Genomic DNA, 18,088 nt, shown 5'->3' on the forward strand with positions numbered 1-18,088 from the left:
GGCCTGTTTAGGGGTGAGAATGATCCCCTGGATCTGGGCCTGCTCTTGAGTCAGAGTGATGCCCAGTGCCTGTGCCTGCTCAGAGGTGAGAGTGATCCCTTGGGCTTGGGCTTGCTCAGGACTGAGAGTGATGTACTCTGTGAGAGACTCTTCAGAAGCAGGAAGGGTGCTGTTTAGGGAGGAACGTGTTGAGGTGGGAGGAGTGACTGGTATGGGACTCTGTCCTGCAGGAAGACTCTCTACTGTCTCAAGATTCTTTTGGATCTTTTGTTCTTCATATAGCTGAGATTCATGTTTCAATGTTCTCCTCCTTCTGGAATATGTCACTGGTCTTTGGATGGCCATTTCTGTTGGTTCTACAGATTTTTTCTTCTCAGTCTTATCCTTTTCTTTGAACTGCCTCTGCCTTTTGAAGTCTTCTGTCCCTCTGCTCTGTTTCTTGTCTTTCTCCCCTGTAATTACCAGATCTTGAATCTGCCCCATCATCTCTTCACTCTTCTTCTCCAAGGGCACCATTCGCTCTTTCGTCGTTTTCTTCCATACTTCCGACTGCTGCTGTTTGGATTGCTGCTGCACTTCTTTGTCCCTTTTCCTTTGATTTTCTTTCCCATCTTGCTCAATCCTCTTTTGAGTCCTCTGTTTTTTTCGTTCTTTCCCTACCTCTTCTTCCTGTTTCGGCTTCTGCAGCTCACGCATGCTGGATATTTTTTCTTGATCTTCTGGCAAATATTCCTTCTGCTTCTTTTTATCTTTCTCCTTGTAGTCTTCTCCTTCCAAGATTGTTGGAACATCTCTTTCTAATTCAGTCAATATAATTCGTATTAAATTGTTAATTATTGGGTCTGTGCTCTCATTTTCAAGAATTGAGCTAATCTCAGGTTTTGACTTCTGAAAATCTGGCATAAATGAGACAATCTTTTTTTGTTTCAAAGATTTCTCTTCAACTTGTCCTTCAGTTTTTATATTTTTGTATTTCCTCAAGATTTTAGTCACAGTTTCAGCCACTTTTTGGAAATATTCCTCTGTTTTTGCCTTTATAACTCCTAACTTTTCAACTTCTTCTTTTTTTAATAATTTCTCCTCCTTTAGCACACTCTCTGTACGAAAAGACTTTCCTATGTTATCAATTTTCTCTTTTAGGAAAGCCAGTATGGCTTTTTGAAATAATTCTAGGTTATCCTGTTCACTTTTGCCATCTGGACTTCCTAAATCCTCTTTAGCCATCTTGACCTTTGAGTGTGATTTAACAAGTAGTTGAACCTGGGTTTGTTTGATAAAGGATAGCAGTTCTTTCTCTTCTATTATTCCTTCTTTGCTTGTGGTCTGTCCTGGAAGGATTTGGTGTTTCTTTCCCTTTTTTTCAACTTTCTGGGGCTCAGAGGTGAAATCACTCTTAAACTGGATTGCCTCTGTTGATCTACTCATTTTGCTTTTGATCTCTTTGCCCACTGACTCACTAGAGGAGTATGATTTTATCTCTGAGGAAATTGGGCCTTTTTCAAGTTCTTGTTCAGGTCTGACCTTTCTGAATTGTTCCCCTGTACTCCTTGTTCCACTTCTGTCACCTTGGCTATTTGTTTCAGTAGAAGAGAAATGTTTGCTTTTTGTTTCAACAGATGGCTTTGATTTGCCTTGAGAAAAGGGTTTTCTTTCTTTTTTCTTTTTTTCCAGTGCTTCTAGCTCAAATCGTTGACGAGGTTTGTCCTCTGAGACTTTCTGTTCACCTTTACCATCAATCAGATTTAATTCAGAGGCCTCATGTGAGTACCTTCTTTTCTGTGATTCATGATAGTCAGTTTCATCTTTTTGATGGTCATCACCTTTTTTCAGTGATATATCATCTCCAGTAGTATCTTCATCAGGCTGTTCACTTAGCTCTGGGGTTGCTTCAGCTTGGGCTGTATATGAAAGAGCTGCCTCCCACTTTTTCCCAGTGCCTTTGGTTCCTTTTCTTTGGGATTCATCTAAAATATTTTCAAATTCTTTGCTTAAAATACTGTCCACAGTGTCCTCTATGTCATCAGCTTTGGTCGTGGATGACTGTTCAGATAATACTTTTAAGGTTGAAGATGTGGACAATGATGTGTACAGTTGTTGTCCAATAATAGCTTTGGATTTAATAAGTTGTTCAAATTTTTCTTCTATATCTTTAAGTCTCTGCTGAAGCATTTCATTTTGTTCACTGAGACTGTATATTATTTTCTGAGAGCGCTCTTTTTCTGCTTCTCTTGTTTCATTTTCGTACATACTGCCAACTGGGAAGTCAATGGCAGCCTTTAAATTGTCACTTAGTATACACAAGGCTTTAGAAAGGTTGACTATTGTTGATGATATATATTTAATAGCACTGTTTTCCAATTTATTGAACATTGTTGTGCCTATGAGTTCCTGTAGCATATCTTGAATTTCTGAAACCTTCGTATTTGTTGCAAATTGATCGCTAATCATCTGATCTGGTTTTAAGGCATGGGCTGTCGCAGGTCGTTTTACAACTCTATCTTTCCAAGATTTCCACAGAGTACTTCTAGATTCTGGAAGAATAAATACAACACAAAACAATGAAATTGCATTTCTCCTTTAATTGTGCTCTATTAATGTTTAAGCTTAAAGAATTTAGCCTAAATTGGTTCAGGGTTGTGGCTCAGTGGTAATTAAAAAAATAATTTAGCCTAAATTAATGGACAATGACAGGATAAATATTCCTCAGAAAGCGTTAGCTCCAAAATACAGCAATATTGTTTCAGAAAGATTTTTTTTTCCACAATCACCTAGAAATTCTACTTCCAGGGTGTGAAATATTAATTCTGTTGTGACCTCAACTTACTTTCAGTTACAACTTTGGAATTAGATAAAATATAAACTGAAACTTTTTTCTGGCTTTGGTTATGCTTAGTTCTTTTTTCTTTCTCTCTTTTATTTTTTATTTTTTTGGTGGTCCTAGGAGATTGAAGCCAGGGGTGCTCTATTACTGATATACACCCCTAGTCCAGAAGTAAGAGTGATCCCTTGTGATTGAATTTGTAATCTTCCTGCATTCAGCCTCCCAAGTTGTCAGTATTCAGGAGTGTGCCACCTCACCAGGCAGAACTAGTAGCAAGTTCTGTTATTACAGGGCTGGAGTCTTCTGGGAAAGTGAGGCAAACTCCCCATTCATACTAATTTTTGCACTCAAGTCAGGAAGATTTCATACATGTCACTCAGAGTAAAAGGGATGGGAAAGGAGAAAAGGGGACACTCTCAAGGAAGAGTATGGGTATTCTCAGAGAGGAGAGGGACTCCATTTTCTTTCTTGGGTTCTGTCTTTATTTTACCTTTTCTGAATCAAAGCTAAATTTGTTTCTTTTTTTTTTTTTTAGTTGTAGATGAACACAATGTCTTTATTTATTTATTTTTATGTGGTGCTGGGGATTGAACCCAGTGCTTCCCACATGATAGGCAAGTGCTCTACCACTGAGTCACATCCCCAGGCCCCTAACTTTAATTCTTTCAAAGGGCCATAAATCAACTGACAAACATTGAAGGAATTTCCAGAATGACTCAGTGATAAACTCAACAAAAATTTTCCCCTAAAAGCCATGATAAAACTGGACAAAGGTGTAAAAACAATCATTTTTGGACTTTATAAATTGACCAAAGATATACAACAAATTGAGATGCATTTATTCAAGAAAAAAAAAAAGTGGTGGTTTGGTAACCTGGAGCTGCTTCCATCCCCAACCACCCCAACCCCAGATCCATGGCCTCAAGTTCTACCAGAGTCAGGCCTACTGTGAGGACCAACAGCTCTACTGTCTAAGGGGATGACTTGATTTGAAGCTAAGGATCAGGTGGGAACAATGGCGGGTGATTGTCAAGCAATCCTTAAACTATACACAAATTTATTTGCAGAGAAGAGGGCTTATTGGGTCAGTGATTAGCAGATAATTTATTAACCAATAAGCTATACTGACCCAAGGATAACCATAGGAATTTGGGCTTAAAAAGACAAAAGAAAGGAGCAACAAAGAAGAACTGAGGGACTGGGGCTGTAGCTCAGTGGCAGCTAGGTTCAATCCTCAACACCACATTAAAAAAATAAATAAAACAAAGTTATAAAAATACATATTTAAAAATAAATAGATAAATAAATAAAAAGAACTAACTAGAGATGTTAGTGACTTCACATTGTGAGAGAGAGAGAGACTCCATAGAAGTAGTCCAAGCAAAAGTCACTAAAACATAAAACAAAGCAGCAATAACAAACCCTGGAATGGTAGGAGAATTAGAACCTAGAATTGCTACAATGTAATATCTAAAACACCTAGTTGTCAACATTAAAAAAAAAAAAGGAAAAGAAAATGCAAAGAAAAAGAAAACTGTGACATGTACAAAGGGGAAAAAAAGGGTCAATTAAAATTGTCTCTGAGAGGGCCCAGATGCTGGACTTACCACAAAAAAAAAAAAAAAAAAAAGACTTCAGAAAAAGCAATTATAGGGCTGGGGATATGGCTGGGCTGGGGATGTGGCTCAAGCGGTAGCGCGCTCGCCTGGCATGTGTGTGGCCCGGGTGTTTGATCCTCAGCACCACATGCAAATAAAGATGTTGTGCCCGCCGAAAAAAACTAAAAAATAAAAAAAAGAAAAGAAAAAGCAATTATAAATTTATGCAAAGAGTTTAGGAAACCATATTTAAAATAAAAGGAAAATATGGTAATAATTCTCATCAAATAAAGCATATCAATAAAGATATGGATTTCTCAGTGGCACACATCTATAATCCCAGCAACTCAGGAGGCTGAGGCAGGAGGATTTCAATTTTGAGGCTATTGAGACTCTATCACAAAATAAAAAATAAAAAGGCCTCTTTTGTAGCTCAGTAGTAAAGCACCCCAGGTTCAATCCCCAGTACCGCAAAAATAAATAAATGAAAATTTGAAAACCAAGTGAAAAATTTGGAGTTAAAAAGTACACTATTGGGGCTGGGGCTGGGGCTCAGCAGTAGCACACTTGCCTGGCATGTGTGAGGCACTGGGTTCGATTCTTAGCACCACATATAAGTAAATAAAATAAAGGTATTGTTTAAAAAATAAAATCTACACAATTAGCTGGGCATGGTGGTACATACCTGTAATTCCAGTGACTCATGAGGCTGAGATGGGAGGACCACAAGTTCAACCTTAGCAACTTAGCAAGACCCTCTTGCAAAGTCTCAAAAATAAAAAGGGCTGGGGATATAGCTCAGTGATAAAATGCCCCTGGGGTTCAATCCCCCACCCCAAAAAAAAGTACATAACTAAAATTAAAAATCACCAAAACACCTCAAAAGCATATTCATATTCATATTCAGCAAATATAATGCTTGACTAATTGAGATAATCCAATATGAAAGGCAGAGAAGAAAAAGAATGAAGTGACCAAAGCCACAGGGACTTGTGGGACACTATCTATTCAGGTTGCTATTAAAAATTACAAACTGGGGGGCTGGGGATGTGGCTCAAGCGGTAGAGCGCGCGCTCGCCTGGCATGCGTGCGGCCCGGGTTCTATCCTCAGTACCACATACAAACAAAGATGTTGTGTCCACCGAAAACTAAAAAATAAATATAAAAAAAAAAAAAACATTCTCTCTCTCTCTCTCTCTCTCTCTCTCTCTCTCTCTCTCTCTCTTTTAAAAAAATTACAAACTGGGTAGCTTATAACAACAGAAATGTATTTCTCAAAGTTCTGGAGGCCCGGAAGTCCATGCTCAAGTAAGAGTCGGTGTCTGTTAACAGCCTACTTCCTTATAGACAACTGCATTTTCACAACAACTTCACATGGTGAAAGAGGTAAAGGATCTCTCCTGAGCCTCTTTTGTAGGTTACTTATCCCATTCACAACCCTCTGACTCAGTCACTACCAAAGGCCCCAACCTTCTACTACTATCGTCTTGGGGGTTAAATTCCAGTGTAAGAATTTTGGAGGGACACAAATATTCAGACTATAGGGATAACCATCAAGCATACCAATGTACAAGTAACAGAAGTTCCAGAAGAAGAGGAGAGGAAAGTCACAGAAAAGAATTTTAAAAATTAAAAAGACAAAATCATCTCACAGTTGACGAAAAATATTTAATCTCCTAATTCAAGAAGCTCAGTGAACTCCTAAATAGGGTAACATATCTACATACCTCATACTCAAACTGTTGAAAGTCAAAGAGAAAATATTTAAACCAGAAAGAGAAAAAATTACTTATTCCCATCAAGGGAGACATATGAACTACAAAAGAACCACAGTAAATTTAGCAACTCACTTTTTATCAGACATAGTGGAGGCCAAAAGGCAGTAGAGTGACATGTTCAAAATGATGAAAGAAAAAGACTTAGCCAAGAATTCTACAGCTAGTAAAACTATTCTTCAAATAATGAAAATAAGAGCCAGGTGTGATGGTACATGTCTGGAACCCTGCACCCCAGCAACTCAGAAGGCTGAGGAAGGAGGATTACAAGTTTGAGGCCAGTCACAGTAACTTAGCCAGACTCTATCTCAAAATAAAAAGGGCTGGGACTATAATTCAGTGATAGAGCATCTCTGGGTTCAATCCCTAGTAACACATAGATATACGTACACACATAATAATAATAATAGAAACAAGATATACAGACAATATAATAAACATATGGAAAGATGTTCAACATCATGTTGAATTGCAAATTACAAAGAAAATTGGGAATTGCTTCTTGCTATAATGTGAGATGATATAATGTTTATGTGATAAGATAAAGGAAGGTGATGACTAAGCATATCATTCACTGTAACTTTTGCAGTTTGATGTATGAGAGCAAAACTAGCGTGAATTTTTTTTCTTTTATCATGATTCATAGATAGAAGATTCATTATTATATAGATCTTAGCAACCTCAGCATGTAATTATTATTCTTTCCTGACTAATTCAAGAACCTTGACCTTTTCACTTAAAGGAAAAATACTTTATAGCTTCTCTTTGGCATATCCAAATTACCAACATCAATTCCATTGTACTTTGAGGAGGAGGAGGAGGATGATGATGATGATGATGATGATGATGATTAAGCAAACATGACCTAAATAGGCTCAGTATTAAGTAAAATGAGGGTTACTTTAACCTAAGCACTATGATACTGTGACTTCAGTATGATTACCAACTAGGCGACCAAGTGACTTATGGGTGGATATATAGCAGAGATAAAGGGATGAGTTACAAAAGTAACTGAAACAGCAAAGCTACAGAGAAGTGGGATTACTGTATACGGCAATACCTAGAGCAAACACTAAGGAAATTACTCCAAAGGAAGAGTAAAAGAGTGGAAATAAATTGTTGTGTAAAAATTATCTGTTGAACACAGAAGGTGATAAATGAATAGAGGAACAATGTTTGGCATGGTGGTATATATCTATAATCCCAGCGTCCTAGGAGAATGAGGTAGGAAGATCAAAACTCAAAGCCAGCCTGGGCAATTTTTTTTTTTTAGAGAGAGAGAGAATTTTTTAATATTTATTTTTTAGTTATCGGCAGATACAACATCTTTTGTATGTGGTGCTGAGGATCGAACCTGGGCCACACGCATGCCAGGTGAGCACGCTACCGCTTGAGCCACATCCCCAGCCCAGCCTGGGCAATTTAAGAAGGTCCTCTCTCAAAATAAAAACTAAAAAGGTCTGGGGATGTAGCTCAGTAGTAAAACATCCCTGGATTCAATCCCCAGTACTGCAAAAAATAAAAATAAAAAAAGAATAGTCAGAAAAACAGCAAAATGGCACAAATTCAACCACATCAACAATTACATTAAATATGAATGTTTTAGATATTCCAAAAATCAGAGATTATCAGATGTATTAAAAGAAAAAAGTCCCACAAAATCTAACTACAAATGACACACTTTGGGTCTAAGGACACAAAAAGGTTGAAAGTTAAATGATAGAAAGTTAAATGTGGGGCTAGGGTTGTGGCTGTGTGGTAGAGTGCTTGCCTTGCGCAGGGGAGGCACAGGGCTGGATCCTCAGCACAATATCAAAAAATAAAATAAAGCTGTTGTGTCCATCTACAACTAAAATATTTTTTAAAAAAGGAAGAAAGAAACAGGATTTAAAACAACAAGAAGATAGTTAAATGTGCTTTGGGCATAGTAATCACCTAGAAGCTGAAGAGACTATTTTTATATGAAATAAAAAAGACTTTAAGACAAAAGAAAAATGATTGTAAAGACAAGGAACACATTTTATAACAATAAAGGGCCAATTCCTCAGGAAGCTGCCCAAATTATAAACATATATGAACATAACAACTGAGCCCCCAAATACATGAAACAAAAACTGACAAAATTAACAGGAAAAACAGGCGACTATTGAGTAGGAGAGTTCAATATCCCATTCTTATTCTTTTTTAATATTTATTTTTTAGTTTTACGGCGGACACAACATCTTTATTTGTATGTGGTACTGAGGATCGAACCCTGGCAGCACACATGCCAGGCGAGCGCGCTACCGCTTGAGCCACATCCCCAGCCCAATATCCGATTCTTAATAATGGATAGAATAGGGGCTGGGGTTGTGGCTCAGCAGTGGAGTGCTCACTAGCATGTATAAGGCACTGGGTTTGATCCTCAGCCCCACATAAAAATTAAAAAATAAAATAAAGGTACTGTGTCCATCTACACCTAAAAAAATAAAAAAATGATAATGGATAGAACAATTAGAAAATCAGTCAGAGAAGATTTGAACAATAATATAAACCAACTTTGGAAAACCCTGCCCCACAACAGAGTATATTTTCTTTTCAAGTACACATGGAACATTCTCCAGGAGAGACAATGTGTTAGACTAGAAAACAAGTCTCAATATTTAAAAGGGAGGGCTGGGGTTGTGGCTTAGTGGCAGAGTGCTTGCCTAGCATGCATGAGGCACTGGGTTCAATTCCCAGCACTGCACATAAATAAATAAAATAAAGGCTGTTGACAGATTTAAAAAAAAAAAAAAAGGAAAAAAAAAAAAAATATATATATATATATATATAATGTAATTGGTTTGTTAAAAAATTATGTGTGTGTGTATGTGTGTATATGTGTGTGTGTGTGTATATATATATATATATATATATATATATATATATATATAATTGAAATTATACAACCAAAGAGAGAGAGAGAGGAAGGGAGGGAGGGAAAGAAATTATAAAATTCAATAATGAATGTGGGCAAGTCTATGATTTGAACATTACACATTGTTTATGTGTGTGGAAACATCACATGGTACTCTTTAACCATTTAATATTTATCAGTTAAAAATAAACTGTGAAAAAGGGCAGGCGTTTAAATAGGCATGTCACCAAAAAAAAAGGTATAAGAATGGCTAATAAGCATATAAAAAGATGTTCAACATAATTAGTTGTTAAAGGAAATACAAACTATGAGATACCACTTCATATCTACTTCTAGAATGCTATAATAAAAAAAGACAGACAAGGGCTGGGGTTGTAGCTCAGTAGTAAAGCATTTGCCTAGCACATGTGAGGCACTGGGTTTGATCCTCAGCACCACATAAAAATAAATAAATGAATAAATAAAGGTATTGTGTCTATCTGCAACTAAAAATAATTTTTTAAAAAGATAGACAATAGCAAGTGTTGGGGATATAGAGAAACTCTCATACATTGCTGGTGGGAATGTTTGGAAAACAATTGAATTTACCTCATGACTCAGCCATTTTAGTCTTAGGGTATATACACAAAATAAATGCCTACACAAAAACTTGTTTGCGTGTTTTGGGCAGCGTTATTCAAAAAAGCCATTAACAAACCAAATGTCTATCAACTGGTGAATGGGGCAACAAAATGTGCTAGGGCACATTGGCAAATGCCTATAATCCCAGTAAGGCTAAGGCAGGAGGATCCCAAGTTCAAGGCCAGCCTTAGCAATTTAGCGAGGCCCTTAGCAACTCAGTGAGACCCTATCCCTAAATAAAATATAAAAAAGAGCTGGGGATGTGGCTCAGTGGTTAAGCACCCCTGGGTTCAATCCCCAGTACCAAAAAAAGAAAGAAAGAAAATGTGCTATATCCAAAAAACCATATACAATCAGCAATAGAAGAGACTATCAATAAGCCCTGAAACATGGCTTTTCAGCATTATGCTAATTGAAAGCATAAAATACCACATACTATATAATTCTGTTCATATGAAATATCCAGGAAAAGCAAATTTATTGAGAGGGAAAGTAGATTAGTGGTTGTCTGGTGCTGTGGTTGGAAATGAGATTAGACTACAAATGAACACAAAGGATCTTTTTGGGATAATAGAAATGTTCTAAAATTGGATCATGGTAATCACTGCACAACTATGTATATTTACTGAAAATAATTATGCAATTATGAATTTTACAGTATGAAATTACACCTCAATAAAGCTGTGTTTTCAAAAAAAGTCAAATTCTATTTCCAAAGTCACTAAAGTACCCTTACGTGTTCTATTCTTTTGTTTCCTCCTTTCTTCAAGAAAAATTATACTGATTCTATACAGTGTCTTGACATTGTTCTCAATTGCTTTTAGCATTTCTGGTAACATCTGCATTTGTGCTATCCAGTGGTGATGTTCGTCAATATCCATTGCAGTTATCTCAGACAAAATGCCACCTTGAAGAGAGTAAAAAAGGTTTTTTTGTGAAAAAAAGATAAATAATTATAATTACATGCTCTTGTAATATTAGGTGGCTACTCTATAGTAGTACTTTGAGATATAGTTATTTTGAACTTGTTATTCTTAGCCTTTTCTCTGAAGAAATTATAAAAAACAAAACTTGGAACAGAGGATAAATAGGAAATATTGGATATAAAAATCTGAATCAGGTTATTAAGTGTCCATTTGGAGCTGGGTGTGGTGGTGCACATCTGGAATACCAGTTATTCATGAGGCTGAGTAGCCTCCTGATCACAAGTGCACAGCTGGGCAATTTAGCAAGAACTTGACTCAAAATAAAAATTTTAAAAAGGTCTGGGGATGTAGCTCAGAGGTAGAGCATCCCTGGGTTCAATCCCCAGTACCTATGGAAAAAGAAAAGTGTCTGTCTTAGCTTATTTTCCTGATTCAGGGAAGTAAGTATCTAAAACATGAATGCATTAGTTCTTAACAGCCAAATGAAAGCCTCTTTTTTTTTTTTGTATTCTTAGCTTATTCATTCTTTAATTCCATCAATGTCTGCTCTGTCATGTATTATTCAAGACTTCAAACTACTTACATTCTAGGGAAAGGAACAGATGAAAAATAAAAATGAAAATCAGTTATATAGAATGGCAGATACTAATCTTATAAACAAAAATTAAAAAAGAAAAAGGGTAATGTAGAATGCCAGTTGGTAGGAAATGGGGATGGTCAGAGAATACCTCATTTGAAAATGATAGTTAAGCAGGGAATGAGTCATGGCTATTTGGTGGAAAATGTTCAAGGTGAGGGAATAATTAAACATGAGGACACTGGGCAGGAGGATGCTGGTCTTTTTTAATAAAAGTAAGAAAGCTGGTTTTAGTGGGACATACCTTTAATCCCAGCTCTTAGCCTCTTGCGAATTCACAGACTAGCTTGGATAATTTAATGAGATCCTGCCTCAAAATTAACTAAAAAGTGCTCGGTGGTGGAGCGCTTGCCTTGCGTGATCCCAAGGCCCTGGGGTTTAACCCCCAGTACTGCCTTTAAAAAAAAAACCTAAAGAATTTGGAATAGTTAGTAATAAGTGAATAAGCCTATATTTTTCTTGTGTTGTTCTTACTGGAACAGAGGACTACCATTCTCTGAGTAACATCCTAATCTTTTCTTCTTCAGTCTAATTAATTGCTCAAATTTTACATTTCTTTTCTCTTTTTCATTAACTGTCACTTATAGAAACTTACTCCATTCTTCCATCCAGGCCAGAATGTGGGTAAGGGTTTTTTCTCTAACTTCAATACCCTTCGAATAAGAAGCCACTTTCTCCAAAACTTTGGTTCTTCTTTTTCTCTTATATTCTATGAGAGACTTCCTCCTTTCAGTTAGTGAGGTAAGATCATCAGGAGTATAGCGGGTTATTATCCGTTGCACATTGTTCAGTATGTCAGTCAGCTGCATATTAATTTCCTGTAAGAATAAAAATGAGTAATACATTAATAAATTCTTAGTTTTTAAGATAAGCTTTGATCACTTTTTTTCCTAGCATGCCAGTAACAGTAAATAATAAAGCTGTCCAATTAAAGTCTTGCTAGTTTTATCTTTACTGTTGGTCTCAGATTTTCCCTTTTCAAAAAATTTTTATTTCTTCATCATCCTAGCAATGTTATGATATAATGGAAAGAGCATTGGATTTGAAGCCCTATTATATCCTAACTTTAATTCCTTACAAGCAATATATATATATATATTTTTTTTAGTACCTGGGAATGAACCCACTGAACCACAATTCCCAGTGCCTTTTATTTTTTTATTTTGAGACAGGGTCTTGTTAAGTTGCTGAGAATGCCCTGGAACTTGCAGCCTCCTGAGCTGCTGGGATTACAGGTATGTGCCACTGCATCTGGCCATATTTGATTATTTTATCAGAAAACTTTTAAGTATATTTGGAGAATTTGGGCATCTGAATCTTTTTCAACTGTAAATTTTATAAAATATATAAATACAGGTCAGGGCTGGGGAGGTAGAGCGCTCGCCTGGCATGTGTGTGGCCCGGGTTCGATCCTCAGCACCACATACAAACAAAGATGTTGTGTCTGCCGAAAACTAACAAATAAATATTAAAATTCTCCCCCCCCCCGCTCTAAAAATAAATAAATAAATAAAAATAAAAATAAATACAGGTCAGATATTTCTGATGAAAAACTATTATTCAATGTGAGATATACTCTAAGTACAAAATACGCAATGGGTTTCAAATGTCTAGAATGAAATCACTTGTATATCTCAATAATTTTTTAGTTATCGATAAACATTTATTTATCTATTTATTTATTTATTTATTTATTTATATGCAGTGCTGAGAAACCCAGTGCCTCACACATGCCAGGCAAGTGCACTACATCTGAGCCACAGCCTCAGCCCCATCAATAATTTTTGTATTGATTAAATGTTGAGTAACATCCTAATCTTTTCATCTTCAGTCTAATTAATTGTTTAAATTTTACGTTTCTCTTCCCTTTTTCATTAACGGTCACTTATAAAAACTTACTCCATTCTTCCAACCAGGCCAGAATGTGGGTAAGGGTTTTTTCTCTGACTTCAATACCCTTATTAAAATTTGGGGCTGGGCAGGGCTGGGGTTGCGGCTCAGCAGTAGAACATTCGCCTCTCACGTGTGAGACCCTGGGTTCGAGCCTCAGCACCACATAAAAATAAACAAAATAAAGGTATTGTGCCCATGTATAACTAAAAAAAATTTTTTTGAAATTGGGGGCTGGGGTTGTTGCTCAGTGGTAGAGTGCTCACCTCGCATATGGAGGGCACTGGGTTTGAACCTCAGCATATTAAAATAAAGGTATTGTGTCCATGTACAACGAAAACAAAATTTTAAAAAATTATTAAAATTTACTCCACATATCTCTTTTTACTATTTATATTATAGTTTATAGGAAATTTAATGTTATATACAGTTAACATTAAATTTCTTCTCAATAGTGTTATTAGTGTATATGATTAACATTAGAAAAAGTAGTCATATCAGTTCATACTTGCATGTCAAAGTGTAAGTATCCCTGTTGTTTCACATTTCTTCCAACACATGATATTATTAGATTTAAAAAGGTTTTTTGAGCCGGACGCAATGATGCACTACTATAATCCCAGCGCCTCAGGAAGCTGAGGCAGGAGTATCAAAAATTCAAAGCCAGCCTTAGCAAAAAGTGAGTCACTAAGCAACTCGGTGAGACCCTGTCTCTAAATAAAATATAAAAAAGGGCTGGGGGGTGTGGTTCAGTGAACAAGGGCCCCTGAGTTCAATCCCGTGTACAAAAAAAAAGTTTTTTTGCCAAGCTGTTGGATGTGTTATGGTATCTAATTGTAGATTTGATTTTAATTTCTATGATAACTCATGAAATATTAAGAAATGTTACTTATTTTGTGAAAATAAGATTTTTTATATTAAACCCACTTTCCTATAATTGATTTATTGACACATTAATTCATTTCTTTTTATAGATAAATGATAGTGCATCTCAGCTTGCTTAAAAGCTAGGAGATCACTTTGAATTCTGTTTTCTAACTGTAGCAGGATATAAATAAACTGGTTTTCAAGCATGGAGCCAGCCCTAATGATAATAGTACACTATTTAAAAAGACCTAAGGCAATGAATTCCATTTCCAATGGAAAAAAAAGAACTGTGCAAACAAGTTTAATGTTTTTGTGTCAATGTTATAAAATGTAGCTTTTAATAAAACCTTGACCCAAGTGCCAGTAACTTCAGAAAAGAATTTGGGTGGAGAGAAGAAAGTTATTTCATTTAGGAAAAATAACCACTACACAATTTCTGTGTACCGGCGCAATAACAAGATCTAGGGCTGGGGTTGTGGCTCAGTGGCAGAGTTCTTTGCCTAGCACATGTGAGATATTGGGTTCAATCCTCAGCACCACATACAAATAAGCAAAATAAAGATATGAAAAATACAATAATATTAAAAAAAAGAACTAGGGCTGGGGATGTGGCTCAAGCTGTAGCGCGCTCGCCTGGCATGCACTGGGTGCTGGGTTCAATCCTCAACACCACATAGAAATAAAATAAAGATATTGTGTCCACTTAAAACTAAAAAAAAAATTAAAAAATATCTAAATACAATTATATTTTAAACACCCAGGTAAGACTTTACATAAAAATACCATCCTACTTTTCTCCCTTGTTTCTAAAATATCACATACTTTCCTCAACATCTTCAGCCATCCAGTAATTTTTAGGAAACTTTTGTTCATGATCTTAATTTGTAATCCCTGGCTCTTTGGGGCTCAGTGATAAAAGTTCAAAACCACCAAAAGTGATGGTTCACTTGAAGTTAAACATGAGAGATTGTTTCAGTTAGTCTTAGGAAGAAAGCAGTGCTGCATCAACTGGCTCCATGCAGAAGGAGCACCTGAAGAATCTCATCAAGCAGTCATCTGTACAGTCCAGGTGATAGATGTGCATGTATGACAGAAATCAAATTGGATTCTCATAAACAAAGTTTGTGGTACAGATCACACACTCCTGGATCTTTTTTCTGATATATCTCTTCCTGGGTCATCTACTCCATTAGGCAGATGCTGTGTAAGGCCTACTCTTGTGTGTGTGTTGGGGGGGGGGGACTCAATCTTATTTATTTATTTTACAGTAGAATGCATTTTGACATATTGTACCCAAATGGAGCACAACATCTCATTCCTCTGGCTGTCCATGGTGCAGAGTCACTCCAGTAGTGTAATCATACACATATATAGGGTAATAATGTCTGTCTCGTTCTACTGTCCTTCCCATCTCCACAACCCTACCCCTTCCTTCACTCCCTTCTACACAAACCAAAGTTCCTTCAGTCTTCCCTATCTCCCCACCCACTATGGATCAGCATCCACTTATCAAAGAAAACATTCAGCTTTTGGTTTGGGGAGATTGGCTTATTTCTCTAGTTCCATCCATTTACCTGCAAATGCCATCATTTCATTCTTCTTTAAGGCTAAGTAGCAGTCCATTGTGTACATGTACCACATTTTCTTTATCCATTCATCTATTTTGAAGGGCATCTAAGTTGGTTCCATAGTTTAGCTATTGTGAATTGAACTGCTATAAACATTAATGTGGCTACATCACTGTAGTATGCTGACTTTAAGTCCTTTGGGTATGAATCAAAGAGTGGGATAGCTGCATCAAATGTTGGATCCATTCCAAGTTTTCTGAGTCATCTTCATACTGCTTTTCATAGTGGTGGTGCCAATTTACAATCCCACCAACAATATATGAGTGTATCTTTTCCCCCACCTCCTTGCCAACAGTAAGGCTATTCTTTAAGATATCCTAATTTGTTCTTCAATCAGCTGAGTTGCTAGGTGAGTCTGGCTAGGTGTTAGATGATAAATTAGAACCAGAACTTGTTCCTGACGTGGAAGCATCAGCTTCTGATCTGACTCCCTCCCAACACCAAAGCTAGAGTGCTCAAATTGAGACTCGTGAAGCAGGGAATTATTATCCCAGATGGGGATTTGAGGCAGTTCCTCATATTTTGAGGTTGGGGCATGCAATCTGTGCACTATTCTGACAGTCTTCTCCTTTTATTTTTCTGTTGGGTTATTTTTTTCTTTGATTCACAGGAATGCTTTATATATCCTGTGTTTTGGTATATTCTCTGTTGCTATAACCAAATATCTAAGACTGGATTTTTTTTTTTTAAGAGAGAGAGAGAGAGAATTTTTTTAATATTTATTTTTTGGTTATCGGCAGACACAACATCTTTGTTTGTATGTGGTGCTAAGATCGAACCCGGGCCGCATGCATGCCAGGCGAGCACGCTACCGCTTGAGCCACATCCCCAGCCCCAAGACTGGATGTTTTAAAAAGAAAATAGGTTTATTTAGCTCAAAGCTTTGGAGATTCAAGAGCATGGTGACAGTGAGTGAGGGCTTTGTGGCCACATCACAACATGGTAGATAGCTTCATGGTGGGAGCTGTGCAAAAGGGCTCACAGGAAGCCATCCAGGACAGTGGCATACATTTGTAATCCCAGCGACTCGGGAGGCTGAGGCATGAGGATTGCAAGTTTGACACCAGCCTCAGCAACTTAGCGAGGTCCTAAGCAATTTAGTGAGACCCTGTCTCAAAACTAAAAATAAACAAATAGTGCTGGGTCTTTGACTCAGTGGTTAAGCCCCCTGCGTTCAATCCCCAGTACCAAAAAGAAAAAAAATAAAGTGGGGGTGGGGGCTAGGAATGTGTCTCAGGGGGTAATGGTGACCCTGCATTAAATCCCCAGTACCAAAAAAAAAAAAAAAAAAAAAAAGGCCAGGAAGTCAGAAGAATATAGAGGCCAGACTAAGACTTAACAATCAGGAAGTACTAACTGGGGTCTCTAGAAAAATATATGACTCCCTTTTAAGGGTGTGCCCCAAAGACCTAATTATTTTCCACTAGGCTCTACTTCCTAAAAATTCTATCATTCTATCATGCGGCATGGTATCACAAGCCTGTAATTCTGGCAACTCAAGAGGCTGAAGCAGAAGGATTGCAAGTTCAAGGCCAGCCTCGGCAACTTAGCCAGGGCCTAAACACCTTAGTGAGACCTTGTATCTGAAGAAAAAAGTTAAAAGGACTGGGGATGTAGCTCAGTGGTAAAGCGCCCCTGGGTTCAATGCTCAGCACCCCACCTGAAAATTCTTTAACCTTTCAACATTCCTACACTGATGGCCAAGCTTCCACCATATAAAACTTTGGGGGAAACACTTGAACCATATCCAAATTATATCACCCTGAGGGCTGGGTATGTGGCTCAGCTATAGATTTCTTCCCTAGTAGGCAAGAGGTCCTTTGTTTTAATCCCCAATATCACACAAACAAACAAACAATCAAAAATCTGTATAATATTTTTACTTTCTATATGGTGGTAGATATCTTTTCCCTTTTGTACCTTGTTTCCTCCTCTCTATGTATTGTTTTGACCAATAATGTTCTCCTTTTTAAAGTAGAGTAAGTTTCCTATCTTTTTCCACCCTAGAATATTAAAGATAGTTTTCTTTACATTTAAGTATCAGAGAGGGAAATAATTTTTTTTATTAATCTTAACCAATTATCCCACCACTATTGTTAAGTATTAACTTCTTTTTCCCCTGATAGTCAATGCTAGCTCTTTCATTTATCATGTTGCTCCCTGTTTTATAAGCTAATATATCCATCCTTGTGCCAATACAATAATGTTTCAACTGGAATAGCCTTATAGTAATTCTCACTATCTATTTTAACTTGTTCTTTAGCATTGTCTTGGCTATTTTTGAAGTTATCTTGTTGGGATGTCTCTTTCTTTTTCTTTTTCAATACTGGGGATTGAATTTAGGGTGCTCTATCACTAAGCTACATCCCCAGCCCTTTTTATTTTATTTTAAGACAGAGTATTGCTAAATTTTGCAGGTTGGCCTC

The 18,088-nt window shown here is 36.9% G+C and overlaps 1 protein-coding gene and 1 pseudogene across 1 annotated transcript in view; both read right to left on the reverse strand.

Moving 5' to 3' along the window:
• The window catches only part of Fam186a (family with sequence similarity 186 member A), a 67,335-nt gene that overhangs the window by 24,698 nt on the left and 24,549 nt on the right, over positions 1 to 18,088 (reverse strand). The window contains exons 2-4 of the mRNA XM_046435909.1: positions 11,873 to 12,095; positions 10,451 to 10,621; positions 112 to 2,531 (exon numbers count right to left, since the gene is read on the reverse strand). Coding sequence (XP_046291865.1) covers positions 112 to 2,531; positions 10,451 to 10,621; positions 11,873 to 12,095 — 2,814 coding nt within the window. The remainder of the gene's footprint in view (positions 1 to 111; positions 2,532 to 10,450; positions 10,622 to 11,872; positions 12,096 to 18,088) is intronic.
• LOC124086914 (RING finger protein 11-like) lies at positions 15,017 to 16,190 on the reverse strand (annotated as a pseudogene).

This window comes from Marmota monax, unplaced genomic scaffold, assembly GCF_021218885.2.
Source record: "Marmota monax isolate L192 unplaced genomic scaffold, Marmota_monax_Labrador192_F-V1.1 WCK01_AAM20220418_F8-fsc00012, whole genome shotgun sequence".
Classification (NCBI taxonomy): domain Eukaryota; kingdom Metazoa; phylum Chordata; class Mammalia; order Rodentia; family Sciuridae; genus Marmota; species Marmota monax.